Genomic DNA, 16,865 nt, shown 5'->3' on the forward strand with positions numbered 1-16,865 from the left:
AACTCAATCAAGTGTAGCTAATCACCTTCTTAACGACACACAATGCCATTCCACTTTCATTGGTGGTCAATTTGATTAGCTCAGCATGAAAATAGATTTATTGTAGCATTTCAACCTTAGGTAGTGCAACTGAAGCAAACCATCAACTATGGGTGGCAAGGCATTGTCAAAAGATCTCAGGGATAAAATTGTGGCCTGGCCAAGGGAAAGGGAAAGTCAAGGGATGGATACAAAAAAAATTAAAATGCTTTATCAGTGCCTAGAAGCACAGTGAAGTCCATTTTAATAAGTGGCTGGTATTTGGTACAACACAGACCCTTCCTGGATCAGGACGTCGCTCCAAACTGGATGAAAGAGCCAGGAGAAAACTGGCCAGAGAGGCAACCAAGAGGCCTACAACAACTCTGAAGCAGTTGCAGGATTTTATGTCAAAGAGTGGTCATTGTGTGCATGTGACAACATCAAAAATTCTCCACAAATGTGGCTTGTATGGGAGGGTTGCACGAAAAAAGCCTCTTCTCAAGAAAAACAACAAAGTCATGACTGAGCTTTGCCAAAACGCACCTAGAAGATTCCGAGGCCACATGGAAAAAAGTGTTATATGGTCAGATGAGACTAAATTTGAATTATTTGGCCTCAACACCAAACGATATGTCTGGCGGAAATCCAATACAGCTCACCATCCAAATAACACCATTCCTACCATAAAACATGGCGGTGGAAATATCTTGTTATGGGGTTGTTGCTCTGCAGCAGGAGCTGGAACACTTGTCAGGATAGAAGGAAAGATGGATGGAGCAAAATACAGACAAATTCTTAAGGAAAATCTGCTGCCCTCTGCCAGAAAGTTATCATTGGGACGAAGGTTTACCTTCCAACATGACAACGACCCGAAGCACACAGCAAAACTGACCACACAGTGGTTAAAGGAGAAAAAGGTGAATGTCCTGGCATGGCCAAGTCAGAGTCCAGACTTAAACCCCATTGAACATCTGTGGAATGACTTGAAGATTGCAGTCCACAAATGGACACCATCAAATTTAACTGAACTTGCATAGTTCTGCTAAGAGGAGTGGGCTAATATTGCAAAGTCTAGATGTGCAAAGTTAGTAGAAACGTATCCCAACAGATTAAAGGCTGTAATTGAAGCAAAAGGTTATTCAACCAAATACTGAAACAAGGGGGTGATTCTTTTTCCAACCCATTGATTTTGTTTTCTTATGTTCATTTTTTTTTCAGACATGTTGGTGTTATATCTTTTGGTTGGGTGTTAAAAGTTGCACCAAGTAAATACAGTTAGATAAAACAAAACTGTGTCTGTCTTCTTTTCAGGCTACAATGCAACAAAATGTCTTTATTTTGAAGGGGGGTGATTCTTTTCGATAGCCACTGTATAGATGGAAAAAATAATTAGCTTAAAGGGGCTAATAATTTTGACCCTAAAATGGATTTTAAAATTAAAAACTGCTTTTATTCAAGCCGAAATAAAACAAATAAGACTTTCTCCAGAAGAAAAAATATTTTCAGACATACTGTGAAAATGCTCTGTTAAACATAATTTGGGAAATATTTAAAAAAGAACAAAAAAAAAAATCAAAGGGGGCTAATAATTCTGACTTTAACTGTATATTTTAGTTCCTGAAAAATTAAAGTGAAATACTTTTGTACTTTTTAGGCACTAATATGTACTATTATGTATTAATATGGACCTTTTAGGTACAAACTTTAAAAGAGGTACCACTCCAGTGACAGCTCACACCTTTATTTCTGAGAGTGTGGTAAAGTTAAAAGGAGTTTTTCTTTTGTGCATTTTGTTCTGTTCTGTTTTAAGTTTAAACCTTTCACCCAGAGAGAATCACAGTGTTTTTAGTTTAAACCCTCAATCTCTTTTCATGTGACTGTCATCAGGAAATGTACACAAATGCTGTTTGCACGTGGGGAAACTCCATTCACATTTTTGCTGGACATTTGACCTACAAATAAAACAACATGCCATAGCTGATAACAGGAGAACACACTGTTTGTGTTCAGCAAAGATTCAGTCAGTTTTCCAAGCATTTGTAATTTTGGAAAATGTTCAGGTCATATTCCAGTTATTAATCCTTTTTTGTCCAGTTAATAACCTCATTTGTCTATCCCTCCACCCATTGATCTATCTGTCCATTCATCCAACCATCCATCCATTCATCCATACATATTTTCATTCGCTTTTGATCTGCTAATAAAATGTTTAAAGTTTTTGAGGATTCTAAACATGGGAGATAGTTTGTTTATTTATAAAAAATAAACAAACATTTACTCTGTGGTGACATTTTAATTAACAAAAATGATTTAATAATCAATTAAAATCCTACCTTAACCTAAACCCTAACAAACATGGTTAGTGTTTATTAATCTTTATTAAAAGAAGGTTAGACATTTACAGCTCTTACTTACTAGTTCATGTTAGCTTTGTTTCATTAAATATTATTTAGAAATACATTATTAAAATCAAATGTTCTATTTTTTAACTTCAAAATAAAAAGCTTTATGTAATATATTTTATCTTGTTAAGTAATGGATTATTGTAAAGTGTTGCTGAGATCCTAATGGTAAAGATTGTTAAAATGCTATGATGAATCCTAACAAATAATACATAATTTTTTATAAATGGTCAAAATAAATAAATAAATTAATTAATACTGTTAAAAATTATGTTAAAATACTGTTACATTTATTGTTTTTGAAAGTGAAAAATAAGTCTAATTTAAATTTACAGTGGGGGAAAAAAACTTCCCAGAGCTCCCTGTGTGACCTGTCAAATGTTTTCTCAACATTTATGTAAAATAGCTTTTGTTTATCACATGATTTTAAATAGATGTTTGTTATATATACATATTAGTATATATGTTATATATTAGTAATGATTTCATTAATCTATCCATCCATCCATTCATCTTCATCTTCGCTTTAGATTTTTTTCATCTGTTTTTGGCTAATCACACTGACAAAAAAATGTCAGGAATAATTTAACTTCACATCTGTTAATAAAATGTTGGATCAAAAGTGAAATTTTGAAGGAACTAGGAAAGTGCATAATTACTTTACTTTCTTTATTGTCCACAAGTGGAAATTTATCTTTGGCTTCACCACACAGCCACATCAGCTTTCACATCACACATTTTACGGAAAAAAACAGGCAACACAAATACGTTCAATGTCATCACATAAATCACAGTAAAGATTTAAAACCCTTTACATACTTAGAACCCAGAATTTAAAATTCTAATGGCAGTCGGCACAAAGGACACTTGATACACATTTTTCTTTACTTGAGGTCGCCTAAAATGTCTTTTTGATGGCAAGAGCTGAAATTATATACAATTGCACTGGCGATTTTTAGTACTCGACACAGTTTTTGCTTTTCCTTAATTGGCATAGCAATTTAATCATGTTAAAACTCACAACACTTTCAACCAAGTTCTTGTTTACCACCTTAATATCTTGACTCACACCAAATTGTTGTAACCTCCAAATGAGATATCATCTCTGCATTGCTTTTTTAAAAACGCACTCTACATTTCCAGCAAATGTCAGTCAACTATCAATAAATGTTCCTAAATATTTAAAACATTCAACTGTCTCTATTTCTTGTCCCTCAATGACCAGAGGTTTTAACCGTTGACTAAGAACTAGTTTATTTCTACTAATTATCATCTCCTTGGTTTTATTAAAATGTATCTCTAGTGAACTCCTTTTACACCAGATTTGAAGCAAATTTATATAACTATAGTACAAGGTATCTTCTTCTGTTCTTATTTTAGTCAACTGGCCAACAAGTGCCATATCATCTGCATATTTAAATAACTTAAAACCTAAATCCTGGATCTTAAGTTCATTTGTGTAAAGAGACAAAAGTAAGGGCGATAAAATGCTTCCTTGTCCAACTCCTGTATTTACAATCATTGTTGCCTCACAGCAAGAAGTTTACTGGTTCGAGCCCCGGCTGGTCAGTTGGCATTTCAGTGTGGAGTTTGCATGTTCTCCCTGTGTCCAAAAACCACAAGTCCAAAAACATATAGTATAGGTGAATTGGGTTAGCTAAAACTCTCTGTAGTGTATGAGCGTGAATGTGTATGGATGATTCCCAGTGATGGGTTGCAGCTGGAAGGGCATCCGCTGCGTAAAACATGTGCTGGATAAGTTGGCGGTTCATTCCGCTGTGGCGAACCCAGATTAATAAAGGGACTAAGCCAAAAAAAAAAGAATGAATGAATGTTTCAGACACCATATCGTAAACAACTACTTTTTGAGGACAATTTAAAAGGAAATCTTTAATCCACCAAATAAGATCACCATTCACTCCTAAACCAAGTAATCTTTGAAGGAGAATATCTATCCGAATTGAGTTAAAAGATGAGCTAAAATTTATAAATAGAATCCTAACATAACTTGTAGTCTGATGGATATGTTCAGCAGCAAAATCACACAAAGTTATTACAGTATCATCAGTGTCCCTCTTTCCCCTGTAGGCGAACTGAAGGGGGTCCAAATCTTTGACCACTTTGTTCCAGATGTGCCTTGATAATACTCTTTCCATACATTTATCTATCAATTAATTATTTATGTAAATTCTGTAAACTATTATGGATGGTTCCAGTTTCTAAGGTGTTCTAAATTACTTCTTTAAGCATCTTATTATTAACTTTGGTAAGAAGTTGTAGGTGTTTCATCATCTGCCAGATTTAAGAACGCCGCCCCAAAAAATTAGCATATCTTTCCTCAACAAGCACCAACAAACCACCTTTGATATCTACAGTACAACACCAACAGTAAACTCAATTAATGAAGCTTGCCTTACATCAGTGCAGTAAACACTACTAAAGAAATCTCTGCATCTTACTAATGTGAGCGTTTTCATTCTTACTCTTTGTCAGCATTGAAGAAGTGTGTCGCCCAGCCATCCACAAAGCCAGGATCACGAGTGAACCAAAGCACCACCAGGAGGACGAAGAGGGCAAGGACACTCAGCTCCCCGAAGGTCATGGGGCCGAGACTGCGGTGCTCCTCTTTAATCACATTATAGGCTGCGATCTCCTTCTCTGTCTTCACCATCCCACAGCCCCATGTCTTTTTAAAGCTATTCAATTACATGATGGCACAAGCATAATGTACACTAGAAGTCAAAAGTGTTTGCGATCATTACACTCAAAATATATGTTTGCTGCTTGTTCGAAATACTTAAACAGTATTAAAAGGTGGAAACAACACAATTCTTGAAAATTAATTAGGTGAAAAGCTTATTTGTTTTATGTTTAATCCACTTCAATTTGTAAAAACAATTAAGCCAACCTAACTTTGAGCATTAATGGATTTTGTGGAGCACTGCATTGGTTTTACAGTGTAAGATTTTTTTGGTCACACTTTATTTTGATGGTCTGTTTGTTACATTGCATCTACATGTCAACTAATTCTCATTAGATTATAAGTAGACTGTAAGGTTAAGGTTAGGGTTATTGTAAGTTGACATGTACTTGCAAAGTTTCTGAGTCAGTTAAATGTCTGTTGGAGCAGTATCAACAGATATTAAGCAGACAGTTTACTAATACTCAAATGGACCATCAAAATAATGTTACAGATTTTTTTTTATGTTTTACAAAAACACTTTCCTGCTCACCAAAGCTGCATTTATCAAAAATACAGTAACAATAGTACATTTGTAAAAAACTAATAAAAAACTTTAAATAAAAATAAGATAAAATGTGAAATGTTGAAGAAAAATTTTAATTGTATTAATACATTAAAAAAGCTTCATTTATAGTTGACAGTAAAGTATTTTTTTTAAGTTTTTAATTGGCGGTTCATTCCACTGTGGCGACCCCTAATAAATCAAGGATTAAGCCAAAGGATGGGGAAGGAGTGAGAATTAAACTGTTTTGTAAGATTTTTTCATGTTTAAATGTCTGATCAAAATTTCAGTAAAAACATTTGAAAAGGAAGGGCCTTAAACGCCTACACATATTGCATACAGGATGTACAGCAATACAGAAATATCTTTACTAATTTTACGAATTTTTACAAATTCACGACAATTTGCATTTGTATAATGTTAATATTAGTAGTAGTAGTATTTATTATATGCATATTTACAATTGTTTGAATAAAAACAAGTTTAGATTTGTCCACCTGTCAGGTTTTGGACTATTTGGGGCACAAGAAGAGGACGTGTGTTTGGATATAACTCAGTTTTTTGACCACACTTCATTATTAATGTTTAAAGCTGAATTTAGAAATAGTTTTAAATCAAATCTTGTAAATATGTAGGCTAATGGATGTCTTAAGTGGAGTGCGTACAACAACCTTTCCTCATCTACAAAACTAAAGGAGTTAGGTAAAGAGTAAAAGTAAACAGAAAGTAAATAGGCCGAATGGAGGAGGAGGCTTGTTCTTTATACTCGCATTGCAGATTGTCTATTTAACTGTTTTCTCACTAGTGAAGCGTTTAGTTTTTCTACTTACAAATTCCACTATGTAAATCACAAATGCACTATGGCGCAACGCAACTGACTCTTAAACGGAATGGGAGATGAGACTCTGATTAATTTACGTTATGCTCAGGACACACCCATAAATCATTAAGAGAATAAGCACAACCCTGTTAGACCATGCCCCGTGGCACAAAGCGCATTTTTCCATCCTTAAAATAGCAAAAGTGGATTCTGACATGCCCATAATGCTTTTGCGCCATGCACTTTAGACTTTGTGCCTAGATCGTTAAAATAGAGCCGGAAAAGTTCAGACGCAAAAACCTCTAAATGCCATCTGAAATATCCTTAGCATTTTTCTCAGTCTCCTAAGTTTATGTTTATGAAAATAACCTATTTGTCACTATAAATGTAAAATTATTGAGTCCACACACAGGAGTCAAAGAAAAATGCAAATTTTAGAAAAACATTTTAAATGGCATTTAATCTGAAATATATGTTTACACACTCAACGTAGTTTCAAAATTAATTTATTTGTCTGATATAAACTGAATCATTATTCCAGTCTTAAGTGTCACTTAATTTTTCAGAAATTATTTTTTATCGTTTATTTATCATCATTTATTATTATTATGGTTGTTGAAAACTGTTGAGCTGTTTATGGAATCTCTGATACTGCACCATTCAAAAGAGTTAAAATATAAACATTTATGTACACTCTCAGAAAAAAGGTACACAGTGGTACAAATAATACACAATTGTTGCCATATAAAAGGTACAAAAGTGTTGGACAACTCCTTCTTTATTACAATATCCATGAAAATAAATAATACTGGAAAGGCAAAGTGACTTTATGAATACTTTCTATATTAAAATAAGAATCATCATTTATATACGTTTAAAGAAACTTATAAACATTACTTATTAAGTTATATACTGTAATACAATATTACAAAACAACTGGTAAAACATAAAACTATAGATATTGTAAACTAAACATTTAAGGCATTTTAAATAAATGTTTGATAAGCATTTTTGACACTGTTAAGATACTAAGTGTCTTGTCAATGTGGTAGTACATTCATGGATCAGATTTGTTCCTTTGATGAAGGTACAATATTGTATCTTCCGGTTTTAAAAACCAAATGTACATTTTGGTTTCCCATGGTACAAATCATGTCCTTAAAGGTACAAACTGCAATGGCACAAATTTCTTTCTTTGTCTTAAGGTACAATTCTTTCCCATAAAAAGGTACAGCAGTGACAAGGGTTTGTTACCTTCTTTGGTACAACATTGTACCATTTCGTCTGAGAGTGTATATACATGTAAAATAACATACTCTAGTTTCCACCAAACTATGAAGCAGGAAAAAATATATTTAACTGATAATTATTAAGAATGATTAGTAACACTGTAAAATATATTAATTGACTTTACTTAAAAAAGTCAGTAAACCTGTTGGCTTAAAATTATTAAGTAAATGAACTATGTGCATAATTCTAAGAATTAACTTAAGGCAAATTAACAGTCCCAGGTTACATGATTACTCACCCCATTAAAGTAAAGTCAACTAGTTGCTTTTAAGGCAACAGGTTTACACAATTTTGTTTTAAGTAATGTTACTACTTTTTACAGTGATGGATTGAGTACCAATACAAATTTATCATGACAGCAAATCAGCTGTCATGTCCATTCAATAAGAAAACATTTCTTTAATTTGTAAAAATATTATTTATTTATTTATTTTTTTACTGTATTTTTGATCAAATAAATGCTTTGGAGAGCAGAAAAGGCTTTATTTAAAAACATTCTTGCTTAAAATCTAACTAAACCTATTTTTATTTTTAATTTTTATACCAGAAATGATAACGCATATGATGCAGTTGAAAGTGAATGAAAGGAAGCTCACTTTAATCCCAGAAAGACGATTTGTAGCCACAGCCAAGCCAACGTGAGCATGATGATCATGTTTGGAAAGGCAAATCCAAACCATGACGCAAAGTTAATGATGTCAGGGTTGTCCGGGAACAGTCTGTAGGACAAGCAAATGTTGATTTAATATTCTAATAGTTGATAAGCACAAGGTTGGACTGTAATATGGTGTCATTAAGATAAAAACTGCAAGGTACCTACTGGCTCATCTGTCCCATTAGAACGAGGTTTGGGCCGGTGCCTGTGAGCGTGGCTGTGCCGCCAATGCTGGCGGCATAACACACGCACAGGGTCAGGCCTTTAGACATCTTCAGCCTTTCCTCTGCGTCTCGCGAATGCTCTTCTGGGTCAGACTCCATTGAGAAGCTGTTGCCATTCAGAACCACTGTGTACAAAATAATATACATACTCTAGGTTGTTTTAGGCTCTGTTTGCATATTTATAGAGATAATAAAAACCAAATCAAATCATTTTCACGGACTGAAAGAAAAATAAAGGAAAAAAGAAAATAAAAAATAAATAAAAATGGGCACAATTTATTTTATTTTTTTTATTTGACTTGGATGGCACATGGGTTATTTTGGTTTTCATTTTAATTTTAAAGCTTGATAACTTATCTGCATAACAAATGCAAGTGTTATTAGACAGGAATTACACTGGAACAGGTCTGCTCAACCCTGTTCCTGGGGATCTACCTTTATACAGAGCTCCAACCCTGATAAAACATACATGAACTAATTAATGAGCTCTATGCACAGTTAGAGTTTTAAAGCCATTGATAAACTTTCGACGAAAGCTTATAATGTGACTATTTTCAATTTCACAAGGTTGTTTTTACAGAATCGATGTTGTAATGTAATTACAATACATTCAATGAAATAGACTTAAGCATTCATTTAGTTGTTCAAGTGTAAAACGAAATGAAAGATCATTAGTGACCATAAGATGCAAAAATACTGAGGTAAAATAAACTGTCATATTTTAAACACATGGCAGGGGGAAATGTAACCTAATGCAGTGCTTCTTGTCTGGTCTGAGACCCACTTCATATCGTATATCTAACAGGCAGTGAAGATCGCTGATTTTTAAAGAAATCAGATCTTATACATGACAATATTGTAATGGACAGACAGTTCTCTGGAAGCCCTTGGGCTGTCTGGCTGAAAATTAAAATCTGTAGCTGCGACTCAAATGGCACACTATACACTATGCACTCATGCACTTCTGCACTTACACACTCAACAGCATAGTATATGTATGTAGTGTTGTCCCAAATGGCACACTAATGTTTTTATACTAAGCGGAAATTCAAACCGTTTCCCTGATGACGTTTGGCGGTTGCCAAATTAGTGAAATAAATCACCAAACTATCAAATAATACCTGCCATGAGTATAACCGCATTCACCATCGGGAGGCGCTATAATCACTGTCTTAGGAGAATTTAGCTTTCACAATCCAAAATAAATAAAGTTATCCAACATGTGCGCCCGATAGCTCTGCCCCTTCTGCTATGTGAGCAAAACGGCGGTCGCTGAGTGCGTGAAGTGTCCATCATGCCACACTTAATTTTACCGGCTGAGTGAGTGCATCATCCGGGTAATTAAAGTGCTCTTATTATTTTTAGAGTTTTCAGTGTAAACGCACTACTTACACTATTTATCCTACAAAATGGCGTTGAACAGTAAACAAGTATGCGATTTGGGATGCAGCTACTGTGCATATAGCCCATTAGGACCTGAACAGCACTTGATAATTACAGGCAGGTGTGTATGATATGGGTTGCAACCAGTGGTGTATTCCTAAAAAAAAGGTGGTGTACTATTACTCACCCAACCCGCCCATGCTGTTTTATAATTTTACCAGAACTTTTTAGCGAGACACCATTCAGTTAACTCACAAAATTTTTCACAGCTGCTGTGGTAGTCAGGGGCGGGGAATGGTGCAAAATATAAACAAAAATGCACCAATTGCAACAAAGTAAGATGAGAGTTAAAAAACACATTTGTATACAGTTAAAGGGGAAGTCTAATCAGCAAAAAGTGAGTATACGGGGTACTGTATACGCAATTATTGACCCTTAGAAGTCGTAATACCCAAACAGCTAGTGGAAAAAAGTAGGCTTACTGAGTATACGTGCGTATAGCCCCGACTACACCACTGTTTGCAACTGAAATCTGCATGAAGGTAGATCTCCAGGAGCAGGGTTGAGCACCCCTGCACTAGACCATGTTGATAAATGTTATGATGTTAAGCCCTTAAATATTAACCAATCAATAAATAAATTATTTACTAAATTAATAAATAAATAAATACACCAAAAAATTATGAAAGTCATGAAAAAACTAGTTAAAAGTAACAATTTCAGAACTAAACAATAACTAACTCTAAATAGACATACTGTAGAATTAAATTAGAAATAATTAGTAAAACTAAAAAAAACTATAAACATGAGTAGTAAAAAAAATCACTAATTAAAATAAGTTTTAACAGAAATTGCTTATAAAAAAGCTAAAAAAAAAAAAAAAAAGGTTTTACACACCTAGAAAAAATAACAATTTTAATCTTATTTTATTTTGTAAAAAATTAATTAAAGAACAATGAATAAAAATACAGATTTTTTAAAAAATCTTAAAATGGTCAAAATCTAAATGATCCAAACTAAAATTAACTAAAACTATGTAATTAAATTACAATAAAAAACATTCAAAATACTCCAAAAAATATGAAAAAAAAAAATCATAGTTTCACCAATCAGAAACACTAATATATGTGCATATCTTCACTATACTTACAGTACATATGTACTGGATGTTTAATATATATTAAGACTACTGTATATCTAATGAGTGAAATCTTCCAACAGACCTTTTTCCTCACCCGGGCTCTCAGGCTGTTTCTCAGTGTTTTTTTCCTCAGTCTCAGGAATGGAGCTTTGTTCTTGTTGTGCTGTGCTGTTGAGCTGCTCAAGCACAGCCTGAACGATGGGCACCATCATGGCTGTCGTGGCCGTGTTACTGATCCACATGGAGAGGAAAGCTGTTACACCCATGAAGCCCAACATCAACCTGCAGAAATGCAAAAGATCTCTTAGTCAAACAATATACTGCAGTTTGAGAAGCTTACAGAGCTTATTCCTTAATGCTTACAGAGCCGGTCGAACACCCACAATGAGCAGCACCCGCAGGGCGATCCGCTTGTGCAGGTTCCAGTGTTCGACAGCCACGGCCACCATTAGGCCACCCAGAAACAGCATGTTAGTGTCCTTCAGGTACTGCATACACACCTGTACATCATATACAGTACACAGGATAAATCACAAGTATACTTTTAGTTACATTCAGGTGGCAATTTCTAGAAAACCAACATAGATTTAAAGGAATAGCTGACCCAAAAAATGAAATTTACCGCATAATTTACTCACCCTCAAGTTATTCATGGTAACACAACCTTTCTTTTTCTGTCAGACGAACACAGTCAGTGTAGTTTTAAATTTGATCCTGGCTCTTCCATGCTGTATAATGGTTTTGCAAAGTGGCTTTTATTTTGAAGCTTCCAAACGTGAATAAATCCTTCTTCAAAGTAACTCATACACCACCAGGGTATTAGCAAATGTCTTTTGAAAGGAACTGATGTGTTTTTGTAACGCAACTTGATTTATACGTGACTGACGTGTATGACTGTATGACCTTAGATGACAATATCTTATTACTCTTACAATGTCATGTATATGTGTGTATCTATCTTCCGTCATGCATCATTTATCGTACAGCATATACAGTACTTCATTCGCACACAAGGTGCATTTGACCACTACTGGAAGTCAGTGATTTGACATTATAACTAATTTTTTTTTGAAGTATTTCAGTAATGAAAATACATTGATTCACTTCAGGCAACGCGGTGGCGCAGTAGGCAGTGCTGTTGCCTCACAGCAAGAAGGTTGCTGGTTCGAGCCTCGGCTAGGTCAGTTGGCATTTCTGTGTGGAGTTTGCATGTTCTCCACGCGTTGACGTGGGTTTCCTCCGGGTGCTCCGGTTTCCCCCACAGTCCAAAGACATGCGCTATAGGTGAATTGGGTAGGTTAAATAGTCCGTAGTGAATGAGTGTGTATAGATGTTTCCCAAAGATGGGTTGCAGCTGGAAGACCATCTGCTGCGTAAAACATGTGCTGGATAAGTTGGCGGATCATTCCACTGTGGCGACCCCATATTAATAAAGGGACTAAGCTGAAAAGAAAATGAATGAATGAATGATTCACATCATAAGACATGCATTAAACACCTGGCGGTGTAAAGGTTAGATTTACGACAGATTTATTTGCTTTTAAAATATTCAGAATAAAAGTCAGTATCCAACACAATTATACAGCTTGGAAATGCCAGGGTAAAATGTAAAACGACTCTGGCTATGTTTGTCTGACAGAAAAAAAGTCATCTACACCAAGAATGGGGTAAATTTTATTTTTGAGTGAACTTTACCTTTAAATCTTTATTGGTTTTCTAGAAACCACCTGAATGTAACTAAGGATACATTTTAAAACTAGTCTGACAGTGTTTTTTGCCCTGTAATTTATACAGAGGTATGGTTTGAGGGTGAATAAATTATGGGGCAGTTTTCATTTTTGGGTGAACTATTACTTTAGAATAAAAACTGAAAAATGAATTTCAAACCTATAAAAAGTGACAGGATGATATTTGTTTTTCCATTATGAACCCTCAAATTAAATAATAAGGGTCCATTACAGAAAACATTACTATTTTATTAGATGTTATGAGATTAATATCTTAAATATAAAATATTGAACCTCCAGAATCAGACAGCTGAAGTCTGGCATCATGTCAGATTAGCCAAACATTGTGGTTATAAAACTTAAAAAAAAATAGCATCCTCAGCTCTCAAACAATTAAACTCTGCAATTTAAAGAAAGTTGATGTAAACACTTTCATGACATACATGATGTAAACAAGTTTGCTGACACTGTAGTTTAAGTATCATTTCCCACTATTAACTACTGGCATAATACCTGCTTATTATTAAGACATCAGCTGTTTATTCTTACTTATAAAGTATGATTTTATTCTACATGTCTAATCCTAAAACTTAAACCCAACTGCCTTGTTAATAGGTAACCTAACTAGTTATAAGTGATAATTGTACCTTAAAACAAAGTGTGATCTTTTTTGTACTTTTGTCATTTAAAGAGAATTAACAAATCACAAATTTGTGATTTAATTACATTACACAAAGCACTCTAACATTTCCGGAATTCGGGTTGTATTATTTTATACTACCAGACAAAGCTGATAATATATGAGCTGATAAACTGGTAATATAAAAGGAGGTAAAGTGGGCAGCATAAAACTACTGATAGATAGTTGTTTCAAAACACATATAAAAGCGGAAAAGAAAGCAACCCTAAATGCCCTTTTACACAAAGAACAATAACCATAAAGATAACTATATTGGCATCCACACCAGTGGACAATATTATTCTGTTTATTATAAGTGTGCTATCTGCCACTTCAATCCTCAAGCTCTTCAAAGCAGAAGAAATTATGTTAACAGTCTGTATTTTTATCCTTCAAAATGCTAAATCAATTGTTTACAGTATGTCTGGACCATTATTATTATAGTTATAATTACATAAAGAGTCCCAATTAGCACCTTAAAGATTTTAGTAGCTTAAATGCAAATGTTAAAGGGTACATTTTTCTGAGTTTGTCTTAGCTAAAAATTATAAATATGTATATTTGATAAGTTACCATTCCACTCATTTTTATTTCTAAAAGTATTGGTCTTAAGTTACAGGACATACATAATGAGACATTCCAAAACTATATACACTTTAAAAAATATCTGTTAACTGATGATTTTCATATTTTGTGATTCACAAGTGTTTTCTGTTTATTTACAGATGTGAATTGTATTTTGGGATGTTGATATCTGCTCTGTTGATTTTTGATGTTGAAAAGTCAACTCTACAGTTACAAAAATGACTTTTATTGACATTCTAGTATTTTGAATTAACGTGATGTGCAAGAAATAATATATGGAGTCATAAGTCTATAAGTAAACTAACAGAAAATGTACTAGCAGTTTATTACAAGATTTTTGTACAATAATATACAACCCCAACCCAGACAATATATCACTTTAAACTATATTAAAAATGTTAATAAAAGTCACTTTTCAAATTTTTTAAAGGATAAAACTTGTTGGTAAAAAGATCAAGGTCCTATAATGCAATTCAAAGCATAGACTAAGAAAAAAAAAATCTAAAATAAAAACATGAACCACAAAATACAGAAAACTGCTAATTAACAGATATTTTTACAATGTAAATATATCAATTAACATGTAGCACCATACGTTATTTGGAGTAAACCTTTAAAAAATGGAAACTTGTACTCATTGAGGTAAAATGATTAGTGTATATTTAAAAGAAAGTTATATTTTAAAGCGATAAAGCTTAGGTTATACATGTACAGTGCTTATAATATGACTTTTCTATGTGACCTGAAACATACGTCTTTGGACTCCATGATTCTGAAGAGGGGAAAGAGAACAGCAGGCAGGAGAGCAGTGACAGCCAGCGGCAGCACCTCTGTACACCAGTAAACCGCCATCAGTACCACAACATATGCACATCCAGCCTCCTGCAGACAAAAACACCTCACAAGAATATAGGCCTACAGTTCACATCTTTACTTTCTTTTTGAAATATGTTATACAGCTAGATAAAAATACATAGTCAAATATTACAGATTTTTGTTCTAAATAAATCTTGCATACTGGACCATCATATTCAAGTACAATTGAACACAGTTAAAACGAATGAAGCAGATGTGCATCATAGAATAAAATAGAAAACTGAAAGTAACAAAATGTTAAAAAATAAAAACATACAGCCAATTTTCTTTTTGAGCGGTGTGTAACTTTTTAAATAAATGAACCATTCAGTTGGTAATTTTGTTTGTAACTTGGTTAAACACAATTGTAATGTATAACTGTCTTGTTTTGTTTTATGCATTTAAATGTTTCCACTTAAGATGCACCTGAGGAGCAAAGTTCCTTTTTCGTCACCCAGTCACACAGAATCACTCTGACAGCACAGCAGAAAACATGGTACGACAATCAGACATTCGTCAAAATAAAGCTATAAAATCCTTTACACGTTTTTGTTATCTTGCTTTGAATTATGCAACGTTGCTACTGAGTGGAGAATTTATGATTTTGACACATCAAGAAGACCGGCACCTGCTCGCTCCAATGAGAATTTATTCATAAGTTTAAATAGCGTGACTTTGTAATAAATTAATGAACAAACAAAACAATTCAAGTTTACTAAATAACCGAATGAGGATGGTCAGTTATTATGTTTCTATTAAAACATAGAGTGTTTTTTTTAATTATAACTGCGTTGTATCCCCAAAACAAAAAAAACTCGCGACAATAAAGGGTTAAGACAAAAATAGGGCATTGTGAGTTTGTGGAAGGAATGTGTCGCCCCAGTGTCACGCATGGTTTTAAACACATTCTTGCTTTCTAAAAAACAGAGAAATCCGTCAGAATGAACGCCGAAAGATGTGTATAAAGATACACTCTGTCTTCACACATTTTAAGTACACTTGACTGGCCTGTGAGAACGACACAGCACTCGTATTTATATGGAGCTTCAGCTGTTCAGTTAAGCACATCATTGCCTATTTAGAACATTTTACATGCTTCATAAAATTAGACTTACCTTTGATCCAATGACAAGTGGCAAAGGAAGCAGAAGAAATGGAGTGCAAAAGAGAATCAGTGTATTTTTCATCTTCCATACTAGTTTAAGTACACGTGAAGCCATCATCTCGGCTTTGGATAACTTTACAAAGAAATGTCCAAACGGTGAGAAACTGCGCAAAACTTCTGTGTACTGATCTCTGGACAGTGCATGGGCTCACTCTCTGTCTGTCTGTCTCTTTTTCTCTCACACGCACGCACACACACACTGGACGCATAATTAGGCGCGTGCCAAATTTGTACCGCTTCATTCACATTTTCAAAAAGGACAAAAACATTAACCCATTAATTTCATCATACACCTGACTTCTCACTGGATGTATTTGGAAAAATAGAATTTACATTAACCTATTTAATGACTTTACCCAATTTCAACTCTTACTAAAAGTTTTTGTTTTAATAAAAGAGTAGCCTACCATGTTGCTTGTTGTTTTTGCTTACTTATTATTATTTTTTTACTATAAAAAGCCATGGTTAGTGTAGCAAAGGTTAATTTGTGTGTACCGATTTTTATAACCTTAAAGAAGTTTTTAAAATATGTGATTTAACTTACTTTTAGTGTGTAAATCTGTTACAAACAAACAAAAAAGATGAATAACTTGCTTACTGTATTTGAAAATGTGGCTGACACAGTTATTTTTTTCTAATGTTTTAATTTAGAAATTATATTCAGTCTACAGAA

The 16,865-nt window shown here is 33.8% G+C and overlaps 1 protein-coding gene across 2 annotated transcripts in view; it reads right to left on the reverse strand.

Moving 5' to 3' along the window:
• The window catches only part of slc13a5a (solute carrier family 13 member 5a), a 28,147-nt gene extending 11,772 nt beyond the window's left edge, over nucleotides 1-16,375 (reverse strand). The window contains exons 1-7 of one of the 2 annotated variants that reach the window (XM_056446609.1): nucleotides 16,143-16,375; nucleotides 14,926-15,054; nucleotides 11,545-11,681; nucleotides 11,276-11,463; nucleotides 8,599-8,782; nucleotides 8,375-8,497; nucleotides 4,907-5,119 (exon numbers count right to left, since the gene is read on the reverse strand). In XM_056446609.1, the coding sequence (XP_056302584.1) occupies nucleotides 4,907-5,119; nucleotides 8,375-8,497; nucleotides 8,599-8,782; nucleotides 11,276-11,463; nucleotides 11,545-11,681; nucleotides 14,926-15,054; nucleotides 16,143-16,250 (1,082 nt within the window). In that variant the 5' untranslated portion in view covers nucleotides 16,251-16,375. Of the gene's footprint in view, nucleotides 1-4,906; nucleotides 5,120-8,374; nucleotides 8,498-8,598; nucleotides 8,783-11,263; nucleotides 11,464-11,544; nucleotides 11,682-14,925; nucleotides 15,055-16,142 lie in introns of both variants that reach the window. The other variant, XM_056446608.1, reaches the window with a different exon arrangement.
• Between the last annotated feature and the right edge of the window lie 490 nt (nucleotides 16,376-16,865).

Source organism: Danio aesculapii, chromosome 21, assembly GCF_903798145.1.
Source record: "Danio aesculapii chromosome 21, fDanAes4.1, whole genome shotgun sequence".
NCBI lineage: Eukaryota > Metazoa > Chordata > Actinopteri > Cypriniformes > Danionidae > Danio > Danio aesculapii.